This window comes from Terrapene carolina, unplaced genomic scaffold (assembly GCF_002925995.2).
Source record: "Terrapene carolina triunguis isolate 2854851 unplaced genomic scaffold, T_m_triunguis-2.0 Scaffold42, whole genome shotgun sequence".
Lineage (NCBI taxonomy): Eukaryota > Metazoa > Chordata > Testudines > Emydidae > Terrapene > Terrapene triunguis.
In genome coordinates this window covers 11,120,148-11,141,680 of record NW_020664393.1, presented here as the reverse complement: position 1 = coordinate 11,141,680, position 21,533 = coordinate 11,120,148, and the positions used below count along the sequence as shown (strand labels likewise).

At 37.9% G+C, this 21,533-nt stretch overlaps 1 protein-coding gene across 2 annotated transcripts in view; it reads left to right on the top strand.

Moving 5' to 3' along the window:
* GRIK2 (glutamate ionotropic receptor kainate type subunit 2) overlaps nt 1-21,533 on the top strand; it is a 568,360-nt gene that overhangs the window by 353,812 nt on the left and 193,015 nt on the right. For both annotated transcript variants that reach the window (XM_024198431.1, XM_026652891.1), the window contains exon 11: nt 18,337-18,560. In XM_024198431.1, coding sequence (XP_024054199.1) covers nt 18,337-18,560 — 224 coding nt within the window. The remainder of the gene's footprint in view (nt 1-18,336; nt 18,561-21,533) is intronic.

Here is a 21,533-nt window from a genome sequence, read left to right as displayed (position 1 = left end):
TAGAGGCACATGTATTCAGCTCTAGAGGGCCCTGGTTTTATCCCCACTATCAGTGAACAGGGCCCACTTATGTGACAATTAACAACAGGGCTTAGTGTTATATGTTGTGCTGGGACCAGGCTGAAGGTCTCTGAACTAAATTTTGAAGTGCTTAATCAATCCAAGCTCCTGCTGAATTTCAGTTGGGGTTTGACTCAGTTGGAGTTTAAGCACAAAAAAATTTGGCCCGTTGGATTTGCATTTTTATTTTTATTGTGGATGTTTATGCTTAAAATAATCATGTTTATCCTTGTGTTTTCAATACTTGAATGGTGCCTAAGGCTTTGGTAAGTGCTTTATTAAATTTAAATGTGAGAACAACATTTTGTGAAATGAGTAGTGCCTTACATGTACTGTAGGGATAGCAGAAATAAATTAGCACTTGGTAAATAAAATCACTGCCAGCACTTCCTTTTAGATTTGTGCCAACATCTTGTTGGTAATAAAATGTGTGCTGTATTATATAGCAAATAAATGGAAATATTTTTGCAATGCATGTAAACAGTTGTGCATTGTGTAATGCCATAAAATAACATACACTACAAAAAGGTTTCAATTTTTATCTCTATGTAAGGAACTCTGTCAAAAGAAATATTAAAAAGCCATGTTTTCCTTTGCAACTGAAAGTGTATACAAATTGAATGTAATATTATGCTGTAATATCATTATGATCTGTAAGTCTGCCAGCATATTCCAGACAGTGAAAGGCATTGTGTTTTTATCATACACCTCTACCCCGATATAATGCAACCCGATATAACATGAATTCGGATATAACATGGTAAAGCAGTGCTCCAGGGTGGCGGGGCTGCGCACTCCGGCGGATCAAAGCAATTTCGATATAACGCGGTTTCACCTATAACGCGGTAAGATTTTTTGGCTCCCGAGGTTATATCGGGGTAGAGGTGTATTTGTTGTTTTTAATTTAAGCCTCAATTGCTGGAATTAAAAGGTTGCATGGGTATCAGCTTTTTTTTTTTTTTTTTTTTTGGTAAGTTTCTTGCCTTCGTGGTGGCTGAGAGAACCATGAATATGTGACTTGAGAAGAGAAAGAACTAAAACAAAAAATTAAAAACCTCCTGATATTTGGGGCTTAACTCATGATTTATAGTGATTGGGGTGGGAAAAACTGAAAGCATCTCAGATTCTTTTGGTACTTAATGGTTGGGGCCTTTCTAATTTATAGCCAAGGATATTCAAAGAATTAGCTTTGAAGCATTCATGATATTTTGTAATAAATCTTCTAATACTGAGATGACTAGGGGTGGGAGAAAATGTGTCAATATTTAAAAAGAGTAAATGAGATGACTTGGGAAACTATAGAACAGTTACTCTGATTTCAGTCCAGGGCAAAATGAAAAGGCTGCTAAGGGATACATTCAGTAAAGAATTAAAAGATGAGAACATAATTAATGTCAATCAACATGACTGTATGTGAAATAGGATTTGTCAAAAAAACACCACCACCGCTTGACATAATTTTGTGATGAGATCAAAGTTAAAGGTAATTGTGTCGACATAATACACTTACATTTCTGTAAGGCTTGTCCCACTTGACATTCTGATTTTAAAAGTTAGCACCATACAAACTTATTTTACCTCATATTAAATGGATTATAAGTTTATTAAGTGATAGATCATAAAAAGTCATTGTAACTTGGGAATTGTCATCAAATGAGAGGGGTTGCTAATGAGTTTCTGCAGTGATCTGTTTTTGGCCCAATGCTATTCAATATCTTTATCAGGATCTGGAAGAAAATATAAAATAATTTCTGGTAGATTTGCAGATGACGCGAAAGTTAGTAGAGTGATAAATAATGATGGGGAGGTCAGTCACACAAACCAATCTGGATAACTTGGTAAGGCCGGCACATTTGAATGACATACATTTTAACACGGCTAAATGCAAGGTCATACATAAAGAACATAGGTCATGCTTAAAAAATGGGGGATTGTATCCTAGAAAGCAGTGACTCTAAAAAGGACTTGGGATCACGGTAGATAACCAGATGAACATGATCTTGCAGTGAGATGCTGTAGCTAAGAGAGTAATTTAAGTTCTTAGATGTATAATTAGGGGACTGTCAAGTAGGAACAGGATGGTAGTATTATCTCTGTATATAACATTACTGAGACCATTAATATCCAGTTCTGCTGTCCACACTTCAGAAAGGATGTTGACAATTTAAAAAAGGTTCAGAAAAGAGTACAATAATGTTTTGACATCTGGAAAACATGCCTTTTAGTGAGAGACTAAAGAAGATTAGTTTATTTAGTTTACTGAAGAGAAGGTTAAGAGGTAACATGATCACAGTCTACAGGTACCTTCGTGGGAAGGAGATTTCTGATAGTAGATGGGGGGGAAAAAGGCACAATAAGATCCAATGGTGGGAAGCTGAAGGGAGACAAATTCAGACTAAACATAAGGAACAATCTTTTAAGAGTGAAGGCAATTACCCAGGGGAACAATTTACGCAGGGATCTGGTGATTCTCCATCACTTGAAGCCTTTAAATCAAGGCCTTTCTAAAAGGTATACTGTAGCTGAAACAGAAGTTATGGGCTCTTGATTGTGAAATTATTGTGTGAGGTTCTCAAGCCTGTTGTATGTAGGATGTCAGAATTAGATGATCATGATGTTCCCTCTGGCCTTACAGTCTATGCATCTTATTTTAACAATAGTTTTTAATTTATGAATAAAGTAGTCATTTGTCTGCAATAAAAATCATTGTTGATAATCTACAGGGGTAAAGTATCAGGGGGTAGCCATGTTAGTCTGTATCCACAAAAACAACGAGGAGTCCGGTGGCACCTTAAAGACTAACAGATTTATTTGGGCATAAGCTTCCATGGGAAATGCATCTGAAGAAGTGGGTTTTTTACCCACGAAAGCTTACACCCAAATAAATCTGTTAGCCTTTAAGGTGCCACCGGACTCCTCATTTTTTTTTTACAGGGGTAAAAATGACTTTTAGATGCAGTGGGGTTCCAGCATGTAAATGGAGATCAGTTCATTTCCCCCCCTCTCAAATAAATGTATCTTATAATACTAGTACTTGTCCACCTTTCCCATAACTATTAGCACATCTAAAAGGCATTAGTGGGTTTATTGATATTTACTTACATTGTACACTTTTTCATTATATGTAAATTAGGGTTTGGAGTGAGAATGAGCAAAAGTCAGATCTGTTTTATTTTTCTCATTTTCTTGGTAATTTAATTTATGTAAGTACTTATGGTTTTTTTGGGGGGGGGGGGTTAATGGAAAAATACTTAACTACAATATCTACTTTATAAGCATCTGATTATACTAATGGAAACTGAAAATACACTTATTTTTGTTAGTCCATCCCTTCTTATGCCTTGGGGTAAGCAAGTTGTCAACTGCCCATGCACCCTGCAAGGGTGCTTCTACACTGCCCTCCTCTGTATTCTCCCTCTTCCAGGACCTTTAACACAGACTCCAAATACTTGCTTATCCATTCATCACTTTTATTGGGGTCTGGAATTGTTCAGGCAAAATAAATTCAAAAGTAAACTCAAAGTCCCAAAAATCTGTTCCTGGGCTCTTACCCCAGAGCCTGACTGTGTGAAAAGGTTCTTTCACAGAGTCTTTTTATCAGTTCTTAGAAGGTGACCTCCTCTGGGACTTTGCATACAGCTCCCCTCCTCAGACCCGATGTCCTTGCAGACTTCCCAGAGTTACCTCCCTCACTCCCTCACACTTGGGAATCCTGTTTTCTTAAACCATCAGAATAATCCTCTGTGGAAAACTCTGCTGGAGTGAAATCATAAGGAATAAGGCTGAGATTTTATTAAGAAGGTTTGCTGTAGTTCATAGTCATCCATCTTAGTGCTAAGAGTAGTTTCTTGGTCCACTGCTTGTGGTCCCTTAACATTCAATCTGAGAAACACTTGATTAAAATGGGGTTAGTACAAAATGCCTGGCTGAAATAGTAGCTTAATAAATCAACAGCTAGAAACTTCTTGGTTATTTTGAAGGAATAAGCAATGCTATATAAGCTGTTAAATAATGTAATGCATCAGTCCCCATATTTTACGCTTTATTTCAAAAACTGAATATGGAGTTCTAAAGAAGGAGCTTCTCTCAAACAGCTGGTTGATGAATAAACCAAAAGGTAAATTTCAGTTTTGTGATGATACAGCTCACTTACCAACCTATGGGATTGTTACCTTTTAATTTGTAAGTGCAGCTTAAGTAAGATCCAGTCAGCACCAGCAGCACTGAATAAGAATGCACCAGAACAGTAGTCAGAATTACTTAGATGGATTGATGATAGCACAAACTATGAGATAAATTAGCTAATTATCTGTATAGAGCTCCTGATACTTTGAGTAATAGTTTTTTTCCAGGTAAACATCCAGGCCATAAAAAGCAAAGGGAAAAATAAGATGTTGGAAATCACCTCTAGACACCACTGTGCAGATGGGGAGGAAGAATAGAAATTGCACTGAAATGCCATGGTCTGAATGATTCCAAATCATTACTTTCAGTCAGGTTGAACTCATACCATCATTGTTTTTGTTTGCATAATGGCATACAATACAGTTACTGGCTCTCATGTTGACAGTCTGCTTTAATTGAAGCCCGGCAGTGTTTTATAGCTGATGGTACTATTAGGAGATCAAGCAAGACCCTCATTTAAACAATGTGTATTAAAGGCTTGTAGTGAGTACAGATCATTGATTTCCAGAGCTTTTGGGACTGACCATTGCTATGACCTGAGAGGGTATCAGAAGAAGTCAAGGATCTATTCATTGTCAGCAGGTGCCACTGAAAGTATTTATATTTCTGAAAACTATCTGGCTTGCAATGATAGTTTCATATCAGAACAAGTACACGTTGAGAATCTAAGCACCAGTTAAAAATGATTTTGTAAATCCAGTCCATATGTATTGAAATTGTCAGCAGGCTTACTTTTGTATTAATAAAGTAACAGCTGCTAAAGCAGCAGCTGAATGTGCTACTGTTAGCTTTTAATTTCTTCTTAATTGCTACAAGTCAGGCCCTCACAAGGGGGAAGCTTTATGTTATCTAAACTCAATTGCCTACTTTGCCTACCCACTCTGGACTTTATGGGGTGCTACTACATTTGGCAAACATAGTAAGAAGGCATGTTTGCTATGGCAATGTGTGAATCTTAAAGCTGCAGACACACTTTTTGTTTGTATATGTTTTGCATACACAAACACAACTAAATGAAAATAACTGACTAAAATCTAATGAAAAATCTAGTGGAAGCTGACCCTCTGCCTTTAATTTACCATGCTGTGCTAACGTCATAACAGAACTCTTGGACCAATCTCAAATATGCTATAATGCCAAGGCACAAACAAGCAAAATCAGGGTGGATGCAGTCTTGAAGGCAAACTAAAAAGCTTAAATACCCACATCATAGATACTGAAATCCAGCTCTTTGCAGAGGCCTAATGCAAAACTTATACACCACTCAAATCCTCAATGTAAGATGTTAGTGGGATTAAAGTGGTGTATAGCCTTCCACTGGGCTTTTGCATAGAGACAAATTTCATCCTAACAAAATATAGGCCAAATTTTGCTCTCAGGTAACTAAAAAGATTCGTGTGGTTGTAAGGCTATAAATAAGAGCAGAAGTTGGCTAGGTGGGACCTACTCAACTTTACTCTGCATATTATGTATTCATCTACATTGGTGCAAAGTAAATGTAAAATGGTACCAAATAATGCTCTTGGCACTCACTGTTTGCTGGTGCTATGCTGGGAAGCAGGCCCTGAGTGTTTAAATTTAAAAATTACATTATAGAAAGGACTGAAAAATTATTTTTCCTTGACATATTTCAGAAGTCCTGAGTTCAAGATTCCATTTTACCCTCCAACAGTGATCAGCATGAAAGTGTTTAAAGTGCCATTACTGTTGAAGGGAAAAAACATAAAATCCTGACATCTTAATCCAAACCTTCTGATTTTGTGCAGTCTAATTAATACATATCCATTTGTGAACATACTGTTACTAAAACTAGAACTGCTTTTACAAACCCTGAATTGTATTGGTTTGGATAAAATGAAACCCAGATTAGAACTGACAAGGTTATGCAAGACAAAAGCCAGTGGCCATCTAGTTTGCTGACTGTGGAGGTGAGACCAAACCTTTCATCCAAGCAGCCTTCTGCTCCTCAACATTTGGTGGTTCTTATAAAGTGAACCACATCTCAACCACTTCTGGTTTTGGTTTTGCAAACCAAAATCTTACCAAAAAGGTTTTACCAAATCATACCCAAAAAGTGGCCACCTCACCCCATCACCAAATAACGTTTCTATAAATTATTCAATATTCTTAAAGCACAGTTCATTACATGGATAACATGACAGCTGCTCAGAGAGCCTTGTTACAGTGTTAGTTTTCAACATAAGGTACCAGTAAAAAACGTATGACCCATGTTATGGCCTATACACTGCTCTTGATTTATAAGTGAAACATTTATTAATGTTAAGTCGAGCTGCATGCATGGACTGAAGGCAGTATAATTTAATATCTTGTGTGCTGAGAGCTTGTATGCCAAATTTCAACCCAGTGCAAGCTGAAGAATGATTATCCTCATTTTTTACCCGACCCTCACTTTGTGAAAAAGAGAGGATCAAAGTCAGTAATAACGCAGTATGGTATGTGTCTAATTAAAATATAAAGAAGAAGGAAGGGGGGATTTACTTTGCCTGGGAGGCTCTGCCAATAGGATAAATCCTGCCCTAGCTATGATGTCTCTGAGAGATACCTATGGCTCCCTCATAGCAGCAGTAACTACGGAAGAGAGAAATTGTTCTGCAGCTGAGGATCAGGGAGACTAGAGGTAGGGTTCTAGCGCAGCATGACAGAGGGAGGATCAAGCAACCCCAGCCTTGAAAGTCCTGCTTAGTGAAAGATCAATCATACACCAGCAGCACACACGTTCACTGTGGTCGGACAATAGGAAATGAGCAGATACCCATGCCCCACCTCAGAGAGAGGGGATGAGGGGTGGAGAGGTCTAACACCCATCCAGAATATCTCAGTACCTGGAAAAAACAGGTGGGGAAGGATGTCAGGGTCAGCTGCAATTGGCTTAATTGACTCTGGAAAGTAGTCACCTAGGTTTTGGTCAACTCCCCTCCTTCCTGCTGCAGGCAGGACATTTCTGGCTTTCTCTCTTCACTCCTAGGTTGGTCCTTTGAAGGACCACATAGATGGAGGAGAAGATGGAGGCCCTGCCTGGGCCAGCGTCTTTCCTTTTGAAAGGAGGAGACCACACTGAGAAGGGTTTAGGGGTGTGAGGGAGGATAGCCAGACACTGCTTTCTGTTTCCTCTCCCCTCCTAGTGATCCTGTACTTCAAAATCCCAACGTGAGGGAGATAAACCAGTGCCACCTTGCCTCAGTTGATTTGAATGTGTGTGAAGGGAAAGGGTGGCTGTGGGAATCAGGGGAACATCAGAGCCCAGGTAGCCAGTTTACAGAGTCAGAGTAAACATCATGCTACTTCTTGATGCCCCACACACCAGAGGTATCCCTAACGGATGAGACATGTTGTGGGAGCAGGTTTGAAGTACTTATCTACCCCACTTGCAAGTGCTTGGAGAAAGGTGGCCATGGGTGTTTGATCCTGCCCTGTGTCCTTTTCAAGTATCTTGATTATATCATTGTCGTGCCCTGTTCTATTAAAATAAGAGCACTTGTGAGTGGCGGAGTGATGATAACTAGCTAAATAAATCCCTGGTTTATTTTGGAAATGCTTAACAACCTTTATTTAAAAAACACACCATCCTTTAGGAAATACTCTCATAATGTTCCTTTAAAGCGATACAGTTCTCAATTTACACAGGTATGATTGTATTGCTTCAGGCTCCCCACTCCCCACCCACATACACACACCTAAGCAAAACTAGCCATATTTATTGTTTGTGTTACTCCACTGAATCAATGGTACTACAGTGAGGTGAACTTGGCCCTCGGCTCTGTTCAGTTTTTAATTTTGCCTTTTCCTTTTAAAGAAAACAGCTGCTGAAGAGTTCATTGGCTATAGTGGAGATACTGTACCTTATTTTTAATTCATTCATAAAACACCATTCTCTACAGGTAAAATATCTGCATTATTATATTTTTCCTCAGCCACTCTAGACTTTCCATCTTTTTTCCTTTTTTCCTACATTGTATCTTCATTGTGTTGGGCTCTAATGTAAGGTTAGTGGGACAAAGTCAATAGTATCCGTGGATTTTCACAAGAGTTGAATTTGGCCTGCCCTTTTCTTAACTGCTTTTTTTTTTTTTGCCTATAATTTATAATATGAGAACTTTGTGCTCCCGAAAGCAAAAGACTAACAGCACTGACTAAAACCAGCCCTAATTCAAGTTTCCATTCATAGCTTGACCAATGCACTTCAACTCCAGCTTGCAAGCCCCCTGCTATTCTAATCATTTGTCTGTCTTGAAAAGAAGCTGCTGCAGTAATTGTGTCAAATTACATGGTGGTTTTGTGATAGGACAAGGCAATTGGCTGAGTCCACAACATTCATTTTTACTTGTGATTTAAGCCAGGCTTTAAACATAGGCCTATTGTGCCACCTTATCTTCTTAGGTTAGTTTGTCATGCATTGTAAAGTGTTCCAGCCTAGGATGGCAGGGTACTTTGACTGACGTTATGAACATTTTTAACATCCAAATTGCTATAACATTCAAAATGATGCCACTATAGTGACACATTCTAATGAAGTTGAACATATTCATCAAAATGTTGTTATGAACTCAATAAAAAAAATATTTTTTTATCCTTACTCCCTTCAGGATTATCACAGTGTTCCCCCCCTACAACTGGTTCCTTATCTTTGTTCCTACATGTTGAATGCTTTTTACATGTTTTAATACTAACTTTAAAAAAGAAAGATGGAGTAGAAATAACATTTACAATATTTGTCATATTGTATCAAAAATCCCTGAAACAGTAGGTCATTGATTGGATGTACCACAAAAGCTATAGCTGTTCACTGAGTGAGTGCAGGAATGTTTTTCTAAGTTCCAGACCCATGCATCTTTTATAATTTCAGCTGGCTGCTTTTCTCTGTAATTGAAAAAGTTATGCAATACATTGTACTATGATATGCTGATCTGAGGTTACGCAGTGCTTTAGATTAGAGAACGTAGGCAGTCTCTGTAAAAATGCTGTCTCAGGATTTGAAACTGTGTCCCTAATTCTAATCTGTTTTCTCTCTGACTCAGCGCTGAACCAATACCACAGTATGGTATTAGGTGGCACTGTGCTATGGGAGGTCTTTTGAATCAGACAAAAAATAAAGGTCCTGATCACTGTTATAAATAACTTGAAGTCATTTTCTAGTCCTATTGCTTTTTTCTCAAGAATAGAACATTTTAGTCTCATTCCTGTCAAAATTACAGTGCAGCTAATTAAATTCTGTTTATCTGTATTCTCACTAAAGTTTTACCTGGATATGGTATCCTCCTTCAGATTACATTCCAAACCATTATATAGTGTTGTTGTATACTAATCAACAGCTGTGCACCACAAAGGTGATAGTGGTGGTTAATATGAACTCTGTGTGTCTGTTGTATTTTGTATTGCAATTTAAATTTGTAAAACACTTTAATATATTTTACAGAGTGACATCTCCCCTACATTGAAATATTGCCCCAAGTTGTTTATATCAGCCTCAAAATATCACTGAATTAAAAGAAAATTGACCCTCCAGTAGGTGTGATAGGCACAATTTTGTAGCTATTGTACTTTTAAAATGATATCACGATGTAGAATATCTGTGTATTAAAAGTACATTAGGGAGGGTTGTTGTTTTTTTTAAAAGCCTCATTTTGTGATCACAGGGGGAAAAAAACTGGTTTGCAAGTGAGTGGGAAGTAAATGAGACCAAAAAACAGAGGCGCAAATTGGTGTTCTACATTTCACTCATTTGGTGCTCATTTTGATAGGTTGTCTCACACATTGCCAGGTTTGAAGGTTGGGAGATATGCATTGCAGTCAACAGGAACATAGGTACGTCTAATCAGAGAATCATAGAACTGGAAGGGACCTCGAGAGGTCATCTAGTCCAGTTCCCTGCACTCGTGGCAGGACTAATTATCTAGACCATTCCTGACAAGTATTTGGCTAACCTGCTCTTAAAAATCTCCAATGATGGAGATTCCACAACCTCCCTAGGCAATTTATTCCAGTGCTTAACCACCCTGACAGGAAATTTTTCCTAATGTCCAACCTAAACCTCCCTTGTTGCAATTTAAGCCCATTGCTTCTTGTCCTATCCTCAGAGGTTAAGAAAAACAATTTTTCTTCCTCCTCCTTGTAACTACCTTTTACATACTTGAAAACTGTTATCATGTCCCCTCTCGGTCTTCTCTTTTCCAGACTAAACAAACCCAATTTTTTCAATCTTCCCTCATAGGTCATGTTTTCTAGACCTTTAATCATTTTGTTGCTCTTTGTAGAATCATAGAATCATAGACTTTAAGGTCAGAAGGGACCATTATGATCATCTAGTCTAACCTCCTGCACAACGCAGGCCACAGAATCTCACCCACCCACTCCTGTATCAAATCCCTAACCTATGTCTGAGCTATAGAAATCCTCAAATCATGATTTAAAGGCTTCAAGGTGCAGAGAATCCTCCAGCAAGTGACCCATGCCACACACTGCAGAGGAAGGCAAAAAAACCCCAGGGCCTCTGCCAATCTGCTCTGGAGGAAAATTCCTTCCCAACCCCAAATATGGCGATCAGCTAAACCCTGAGCATGTGGGCAAGACTCATCAGCCAGACACCCAGGAAAGAATTCTCTGTAGTAACTCAGATCCCACCCCATCTAACATCCCATCACAGGTCATTGGGCATATTTACCACTAATAGTCAATACTCTTCTCTGCACTCTCTCAGTTTGTCCACATCCTTCCTGAAATGTGGTAACCAGAACTGGACACAATATTCCAGTTGAGGCCTAATCAGAGAGGAGTAGAGCGGAAGAATTACTTCTCGTGTCTTGCTTACAACACACCTGCTAATACATCCCAGAATGATGTTTGCTTTTTTTGCAACAGAGTTACACTGTTGACTCATATTTAGCTTGTCATTTCCCATTTTGTATGTGTGCAACTGATTGTTCCTTCCTAAATGGAGTACTTTGCATTTGTCCTTATTGAATTTCATCCTATTTACTTCAGACCATTTCTCCAGTTTGTCCAGGTTATTTTGAATTTTATTCCTATCCTCCAAAGCACTTGCAAACCCTCCCAGCTTGGTATCATCCGCAAACTTTGTAAGTGTACTCTGTATGCCATTATCTAAATCACTGATGAAGATATTGAACAGAACCGGACCCAGAACTGATCCCTGTGGGACCCCACTCATTATGCCCTTCCAGCATGATTGTGAACCACGATAACTACTCTCTAGGAACGGTTTTCCAACCAGTTTTGCACCCACCTTATAGTAGGTCCATGTAGGTTGCATTTCCCTAGTTTGTTTATGAGGTCACCCCATCAAAGAAAGCTGTCAGGTTGGTTAGACATGATTTGTTTTTGACAAATCCATGCTGACTGTTACTTATCACCTTATTATCTTCTAGATGTTTGCAAATTGATTGCTTAATTATTTGCTCCATTATCTTTCTGGGTACAGAAGTTAAGCTGACTGGTCTGTAATTTCCTGGGTTGTCTTTGTTTCCCTTTTTATAGATGGGCACTATATTTGCCCTTTTCCAGTCTTCTGGAATCTCTCCTGTCTTCCATGACTTCTCAAAGATAGGCACTAATGGCTCAGATATCCCCTCAGTCAACTCCTTGAGTATTCCAGGATGCATTTCACCAGGCCCTGGTGACATGAAGACATTAATTTGTCCAAGTAATTTTTAACTTGTTCCTTCCCTATTTTAGCTTCTTCTGTTCCTGCCTCATTTTCACTGATATTCACTATGTTAGGCATCAAATCACCACCAACCTTCTTGGTGAAAACGAAAACAAAGAAGCCTTTAAGCACCTCTGCCATTTCCACATTTTCTGTGATTATTTCCCCTCCCCTCCCCCCTCTCCCGCATTGAGTATGGGCCTACCCTGTCTTGGTCTTCCTCTTCCTTCTAATGTATTTGTGGAATGTTTTCTTGTTACCCTTTATGACTCTGGCTAGTTTGATCTCATTTTGTGCCTTGGCCTTTCTAATTTTGTCCCTACATAGTTGTGTTATTTGTTTATATTCATCATTTGTAATTTGACCTAGTTTCCACTTTTTGTAGGACTCTTTTTTTTTTTTTTAAGATCATTGAAGATGTCCTGGTTAAGCCAGGGTGGTCTCTTGCCATACTTCCTATCTTTCCTACACAGTGGGATAGTTTCCTCTTGTGCCCTTAATAATGTCTCTTTGATAAACTGCCAACTGTCTTCTATTGTTTTTCCCCTTAGACTTGCTTCCCGTGGGATGTTACCTACCAACTCCCTGAGTTTGCTAAAGTCTGCCTTCTTGAAATCCATCGTCTTTATTTTGCACTAAATACCATATGTGCATGCAAGTCTTTGAGCAGTCATTTTTGTTGTTCAAAACTAAGAATCAAAATAACATTAAAAATTACCTTTATCAGTTATAAGTTAACTTAGTGCTTGAGAAAAGTGTTAGAATTGGACTCCACTTAAAAGTCATTTTATCCATAGAACAAATACAGATAGGGGCTGGAAATACAAGGTTTGAACAGCCTTGTGAGTGTGTCTTAAATCATTTCCTTTCAGGTAAAGGTTAAGGATGGGAGCTCAATTCAGTATCTAAGGCTTGCCATCTGCGGCTACTAACAAAGATGTCATTTTGTGTGAGGTGTGATACCCACTGAAGTCAATTGGAATTTTGTGCAAAAACTGCTAGCAGGATATTGTCCTTAAGGGAAGGGGATACATGTTTTCAAACTGGTGCATGGGGATTCAGTCACATGACTCCCATTAACTATATGGTCCATTACTAGATGATAATGGTATTGCTTATACCAGTAATATCAATAATATTGCAGAAAAGGCAGAAGTGTTCAATAAATATTTCTGTTCTATAGCATATCATATAATCTCATTATCTGCTAATGATAACACTCTTCCCTATCTGCTAGTATCTGTGGAGGATGTTAAACAGAAGCTACTAAAGCTATGCATGGTGTCAAGTATCAGGGGGTAGCCGTGTTAGTCTGTATCTACAAAAACAACAAGGAGTCTGGTGGCACCTTAAAGACTAACTGTTAGTCTTTAAGGTGCCACCAGACTCCTTGTTGGTTTTACTAAAGCTAGACATTTTAAATATTAGCAGGTCCAGATAACTTGAATTCAAGAGTTTTGAAAGAGCTGGCTGAGAAGCTTGCTGGACTGTTACTGTTGATTTATTTTCAATAAATCTTGGAGCACTGGGAAAGTTCCAGGAGACTGGACAAAAGCTAATGTTGTGCCAATTTTTCAAAAGGTTAAACAGGATGACACGGGCAATTAAAGGCCTGTCAGCCTGACATTGATCCCTGACAAGATAATGGAGAGGCCAATATGGGACTTACTTAATAAAGACTTAAATTAGGGTATTGTAATTAACGCAAATCAATATGGGTGTATAGAAAATCAAACTAAATTGATATCTTTTTTGATGAGATTGCAAGTTTTATTGATAAAAGTATTAACATTTTTATCAATGACCTGGAAGAAAACATATAACCATCACTGATAAAGATTGCAGATAGCACAATAAAAACAAGGACAGGACATTCATACAAAGTGATCTGGATTGCTTAGTAAATTGGGCGCAAGCAAACAATATGTGTTTTAATATGGCTAAATGTAAATGTATACATCTAGAAACAAGAATATAGGCCATACTTACAGGATGGGGGTCTCTATCCTGGGAAGCAGTTGCTCTGAAAAGGATTTGCGTGTTCTGGTAGATAATCAGCTGAACATGAGCTCCCAGTGTGATGCAGTGGCCAAAAGAGCTAATGCAATCCGGGGATGCACAAACAGGGGAATCACAAATAGGGATAGAGAGGTTATTTTACCTCTATATTTGGGGCACTGGTGGAACCGCTGCTGGAATACTGTGTCCAGTTCTGGTGCCCACAATTCAAGGAGGATGTTGATAAATTGGGGAGGGTTCATAGAAGAGTCACAAGAATGATTAAAGGATTAGAAAATGTGCCTTAAAATGATTGAGTTCTTTGAGTCTATCTATTTAGCTGGAGCCTTTTCCCATGGCAGATCTCTTTCCCTATGGTGAGGGAAGGCTCCAGCAGCAAGGAGCTGGTAGAGCCTTTCCCGCTGCCTCCCAGCTACCGGAGTCTTTCCGTATAGTGTGGAAAGGTTCCAGCAGCAGAATACTACACTGCTAAAAATAGCAGTGTGGATGGGGAGGCAGAGCTTGGGTGAGTAGAGAGCCATGCAAGGTATGTACTTACACCCATACCCATCAGGTGTGTCTTTACTCACCTAAGCCCCATGCTTCACCATTCACACTGCTGTTTATATTCCTGCTAAGGGGGCTATGCAGGTACATACACTACAGGCCACTGAATGAAGCATGCAGTGTAGTTGAGTCTTGTAGCTTAATCACTGTAAAATGAACAGCTCTGGGCTTGAATCATCATGTATCTTTACAATATCAATTACAATGTTTACACATGCAAACTCCCTTGTTGATTTTAGAAGATAAGCAACAGTATCTAGCGTCTGGACCATGGAATTGATACTGCTGGATCAGTTGTGTGTGGTGTGTTGAGCACAATAGTTAGACTGACACCAAGGACTTCTGACAATGACATTTTTTGTTAAGTTGAAGCCCCAAATAACTCTAACCCCACAAATACCTTGCTGTAGAGATTTTCATAAAGATGGGGAAAATAGCCAACATGCCAATTTCATCCCTATTGTAATTCCATTGACATGAGTGGAATTATACTGGGATGAACTCAGCTCCATATATATATATTCTGTAGTTTGGTTTAGTTTTGATTTGGTGTTTATCAATAAGATGATGATTCAGTGCTGTGAAATTGAAACAAGTTCAACACATTCTAGAAGCCACAGTTATGGGTGTAGTATAAGTATCTGAATAGACTGGAATAGACATGTTATAGCTATCGGGTTTTCATTTACAGATGACATAAGCATATATCTCCTTCATATTGCATTGTGAGTTTGTCCTATTATGTTTTGATGCATGAATTGTATAGTGACAAATATAGCTGAAGAAGGTTTTATAAGCTATTATGTATTCTTCTAAGATATTTAGACTCAGTAAAGCAGTATCAGCATACAAAGGTATAATTCTTTTTTTTTTTAAGCTAAGGTAATATTTTATATTGTGGTTTTTTACCTTAAATATAATATTTGTTATTACAACCACTTTAATATTTAGAATACAAACCATAAATGAGTATCCTATATATGAACATTTTAGTGGGGGTGAGGAGTAGCAGAGCTCTAACCATCCAATATAGTGAAATACAGTAAGTAGCTAATTGCCCAGTTTAATATAAATTCTATTTCCTAAAGCCTGGGACATTTTGTTTTTTAATATTGCAAGTTGGCCGGTGGGAATCCCTTGCGTTAGAAGATGGTAAAGATTGCCTCCTTTCTCATAACTTTTGCACAACTTTAGTAACAGGGGTTCTAAGGGAGGAAAAGCGTGTGAGAATGGCCTACTACCATGAACAGACAGGGTCCCAGATGAGAATATTTTTCTCTCAAACATTGGTGTGGTTCCTGAGTTTCAGCTCTAGCCAATGAATGAACTTCCCTGGCCAAGAAGAGTGTGTAATTCACAGGCACTTGGTGTAGCACTCTGTGCCCCCTCCCCCTCTAGTGATAGCTGAGCCACAAATCGAGGTGAGTGAGTCTTCTACACCTTTTCCTAACAGAAGCACAGGGGCTGGACAATTTTTATTGTGGGGGCGCTGAGAGCTATTGAACCAAACTATAAACCCTGTGTATAATGGAAACCACTTCAAGCCAGGGTGTGCTACCACACCCCCAGCACCTCTAGTTCCAACACCTATCAACCAGAGACTCATGTTTTAAGATCATGATATCCTAGGTTCAACCCCCGTTACCAACAACCCACCCAGAAGCCCTGTGTTATAGAGCCATGCGGAATACAGAGTCTGTACAGCTACCCTCAGCCTTTGATACTTATTACCACAAGAATTAATGGCTACCTGGTGATGCTACAGTTTGTCTTTTGTAATTCAGTAAAAGCTGCAGCAGTAGCCTTTATCCAAGTGAGTCATATAGTCTTTCTGTATCATCCAGAGTGTCATTAGTAAAAAGTGGCCCACAAATACTGATATTTATCTCTTCTACGATGCAACATTACTATGCTAGGGCCCGATTAATACCTTTGAGGTTTGAGCACCAATGGGAATTGAGGGTATTCAGCACCTTGCAATACTGAGCTCTTAGTAAATAACTTGCGCAATGTTATCTGAGTTTTGCACAAATAACAAACATACTTATGGAGTAAATTCAGTGACATCATAAACATGTATAGGAACAATGAAATACAGTACACAGATTACAGAACTTTATGAAATGGTATGCAGCAAGCACAAAGTAATCCACAACTGAGAAAAATGTAATGATGGCTGAAGCATATAAAAACATAAAATGTATGGGATTTTTGGCTATATGCACAATACAAACCGAGAAAAATATATTAATCTATACCACATCGTTTGAAATAAATTGTAGATCAACTGTATTATTTAGGCTTAGGACAGGCATTTTGAAAATAACATGCTATTTTCACAGTAGTTATACCATCTCTCTCATTACATCTCTCTCTATCTCTATAGCCTATCATAGAATCTGGCTAATCTGCACCTTCTTAACTTGGATACTTTGTAATCATCCCCCAAAATTGCCAGTCTTTCATCAGCCATCAATACAGATTTTAATAGTCAATGCTGTAGTTAGATTGCATGTTACTTTGATGCCATTATTTTTACAAAATACAGTATATTTACTAAGTATCAGAGAGGTGTTAGTCTATATCCACAAAAACAACGAGGAGTCCGGTGGCACCTTAAAGACTAACAGATTTATTTGGGTTTTTTACCCACGAAAGCTTTTGCCCAAATAAATCTGCTAGTCTTTAAGGTGCCACCGGACTTCTCATTATTTTTTAGTATATTTACTAGTTTGCTATGCATTTTTTACATAATTAAAACTAAATTGCAGCTGACAAAATACTTTTTGTGAAGTGTGGGGTTTTGTTTTTTGTTTTGTTTTTTAATTCTTCACTTACTCATGGGTCACAAAATTCAGTAATTTACAATGAGGTCACCTAGTCATTCATGCAAATTAGTAAGGATATAGCTACATAGGTAGAAATTGTTCCCCATGGTTGTTTTGCAGGTGCAGCATATATGAGAACAATAATTACTTGAGACTGTTAATTGTCACAGTAAAACTGTTCTGTACATTTTCTATTTTCATCAAAATATTCTTCTGCTAAAATAAACACAAGCACCCTTCTCCCTCCCTACTCCCAGTTCCTCCACCCACCCACACACAAAGCTATTTAAAAGTTTTGGGGGAAGATTGTGTTATCATTCCTTATGTTGCTAGTATTTTAGTCTATAAAGATTCCCATTGAAGTTAGTTGGTCTACTCCTGGAACAAGATGCCAGTAAGGGAATCAGAATCTGGCTCTAAATGTATAGATATAAGATATTATGGGTCTGGTTCTATCATTTCTTTAGAGCTAAGCTAGTATAATGGAATGGGGAATCACACGCTATGGGCCCTATTGAAGTTAATTGGAGTTTTCCCACTGACTTCAGCAGATCCAGGATTTCACAATATATCTATAGAATTACTACTTGAAAAGCATTCATGTTCACATCTGGTTCTTAAGTTTATTATTATTTTTTAAAGAGCACATTTAAGAATTTATAAAGTAGAGATATGAAGTGACACTCAAAGCCAAGTGGAATTTTAAGAGAGAGATTGGAAAGAGCTAAGACACAGGTCCTCTGAAGGATATTGTGTTTTGCCTCCTTTCCCTTCCATTCCTGTAACAGCTTCTTGAATATCTCTAAATACTGCTATGTTAATTCAAAAACACTCACTGAAAGAGAACCAGAATTAATCAGCTTCCTCACTAGAGGAAGAGGGTAGCTTTAAATTTAATCTTAATAGGTACACCTCCTCAAGTGTAAAGTCAGTGTTTTGTTTAATTTGATTGCTTGCTTCTGCCTGCTGCTTCTGACTTATGGCCTGTTTCTCTTCTCTTTATATTTTTGTCAACAGAAAGCTGACCTTGCAGTTGCACCACTGGCTATTACCTATGTTCGAGAGAAGGTCATCGACTTTTCCAAGCCCTTTATGACTCTCGGAATAAGTATTTTGTACCGCAAGCCCAATGGTACAAACCCGGGCGTCTTCTCCTTCCTGAATCCTCTCTCCCCTGATATCTGGATGTATATTCTGCTGGCTTACTTGGGTGTCAGTTGTGTGCTCTTTGTCATAGCCAGGTAACATCATAACTTTTGTGATTTTTTTGGCAATTATTATCTTCTTTTTCTTACTAATAATTGTCAAAAGTCACAATTTTTTTATTACTTTCTTACTCTTATTTTTCACTGTGTGGTGTATAGTGGAATAATTAATTAGGGCTCTCACTGTTGATTAGAATGTAGTACACTGCCGTGCTAAGCCTCCAGCATGCTGTTTATGTCACTAAGCTACCAGAATGCCATTCCCCTTTTATTTCCAAACTGAAAAACATTAACAAGCCCTGTGAATTTTTTTTCTTCACTCCCATGTGTTTCTTTTCAGATAGAAAATGATGATTGTATTGTGTTGGCCTAATATGGTGTGGAATTGAAGGGAAATACCCCAAGTTAAGCACTTAACTGCCCAGAGCAATATCTGTCCCTAGATGTTCAAATTGGGCTCATAATACCTTTTAAATATAAAAATTGTTAGCTCACTCAAGGTTCCTTGGCTTTTCGGGAGTAAAACAGCTGAATAATGTATTTAAAATCTTGTAGCAGGTAAATGCACTGAGATAAAACATCTAATTTAAAAAGCCAGTCTGGGATGTATTTGGAGCCATGCTTAGCTGGCCTTGTTAGGGTCAAGGGCCTCAAAGCTGCAATTATGAAATCATAAAGCAATCCAATACGTATTGCTTTCTTGCTCTTTAATTGCGTTATTGCCCATTTTCTTCAATACAGTGTTTCTCTTCGGTTAATCTTACAGGCACTGATAACAGCTCTGGGAGATGGGCAGACACGGTGACACTGCCTTGCCATTTTTCCCCATGGGCACCCCATAACTCTGATAGGAATTTTTTTACTATTGTATTTTACCTTTTCATTGTAAAGTAATTGGAATTGACCCCAAATGCTTGCAGAACTGTAACCTTGCACTCACTGCGTAACTTTGACTCATGCTGTGACTGCAAAAAATTGCAAAGCATTAGAAAAAACAGTAAATCCCACTTTCCTTGGATTGTTGCTGTAACATCACTTGCACCCTTTCACGTTATTGGCAGTCATTTTTAAATCACTTAATGAATTAAAACAGTTTAAAATAGATGACTTTTTAACATCTGATTGCCTAAGTTCATCTTATAATACACTTTTTTCTACAATATCAATTTTTAGAAGCATCCTTGTGTCTTGATAACAAAATTCCCCTCAGCCTCAATTTTTTGGTGATGTTATTCTCCTGTGTATAGTGAGGTCTCCCTACCCTTTTTCCTGATGCTGGAGTTGATGTAAGGGTTCCACATCTTCCTTTGATACTATTTCTTTCCTTTGGTAGAGGTTGTATCATTCCTCTGGCAGATGGAAAGGTAGTAATCCTTGAAGCTACTTACACTTCCAACTCATAAGTAATTCAGCAAGGGCACCCGGGCATAAAGTTGTATAGATAACACTCTGAAACACATGCTGCATGTTGTAGTGAAATACTTCACTTGTGTGCCTTCATTCAAGGACTGTTTTAAAGAGCCAAGGACTTACATTGGAAGTTTCTTGAAAATAGAGTAGACTTCCGTGGATTTTTGATCAAGACCATATCTCTATTTCAGAGGAGATCCGATAACAAAGATACTTCTGAAAGCACTGAATTCTATAGTTTAGCAAAAATGCACAAATGGTTTATTGTGGAACACATGCTGCATGTATTTACATGTATTTCCAAAAATAACCCAAACTTTACATTATCAGGAAATTTTTGAGCATGGTGCACAGCCTAAACTCCACTCTGAAAATATTTCCTGCTATATATTGTGGGAGACTTTTTCTGATCCTACAGACTATTTGTTCAGTTTTTTAGAAACTTTTTTTTTATTATAGTATTCAGTATACACCTCATATCACTCACTGAGCCGGGAGGAATGTTTATCATCAAGCAGAAGCACCAAATAGTAAAGGGTTATTGCTGAACTTTTTTTTTCACTTGGTTGTTTTGTTGTTTGGCTCTATAAAATCCTGGTGTACTCAGAAGCATATCTTTCTCATAAAGCAATACAGAAATATAGAATAGAGGGTTGTGTACAGTGAGCAAGTTGTGTAAAATCTGTTTTATTTAAAAGTTTACATCAGTCTTCAGAGCTACAGATAAAATTTCAGTATATGTTAACTTGTACAATGAAATGTTGATAGTGTATGTAGAAATCCAAGAAGTAGAATTAGAAAGGATAATTTTTTTTCTCAAAGTAGAAAGCTTTATTTTAAAAATATGTATGTGCTAGGATTCCCAATCCAGTAATTATAGTGCCTTTATATAGTGAAACAGAGTTAACTGAAATGATGATCTATGGAAGAATACTAAAGATTGTAAAATACAGACTGCACAGAAGTAAAACAGCCTGTTTGTGAAAGTAATAATCTACCTGTTGTCATTATAGGGCCAGATATTATAACTGTATCGTAGTGGACTGGGATATTTCAGCATGCACTACTAAATGTGCAGTTTCACTGCAACATATAATGTAGGTGATGCACTGTGTAATGTATGGAATTCAGAAAGTTTTGTACTGTATGCATTCCAGTCATGATAGGTCATGGAACTTGAAGGCTGTATGCCCTTAAATTGATAGGTTCCTTTTAGATTCCCCTCTTAAAAAAAGATGTGATGTTGTAGCAACCCACCATAATGAATATTGAACTGCCAGTGTTTCATAATAAGGTATATCTATGTTTGAAGCAGTATAGTACCTGGTATATCTTTTATAGTGAAACATATGTTTTGCAATTACAGCTCATCAGACTATTCATTGGAATTATTTTGGGGGAAGTTCAGAGATCAGTCTAGATTATCACAATGGTCCTTTCTGGCCTTGGAATTTATGAATGCGAACCATTTATTTGTCAGATTTGGCCTTTTTTCATTTGTGAATTGTTTCATGAACACAGCAAGATTTTATGAATGTGTTCATTATTCATAAATGTCCTAATAGGTTTAATAAACAATATTAGGTCCTATGAGCTTTT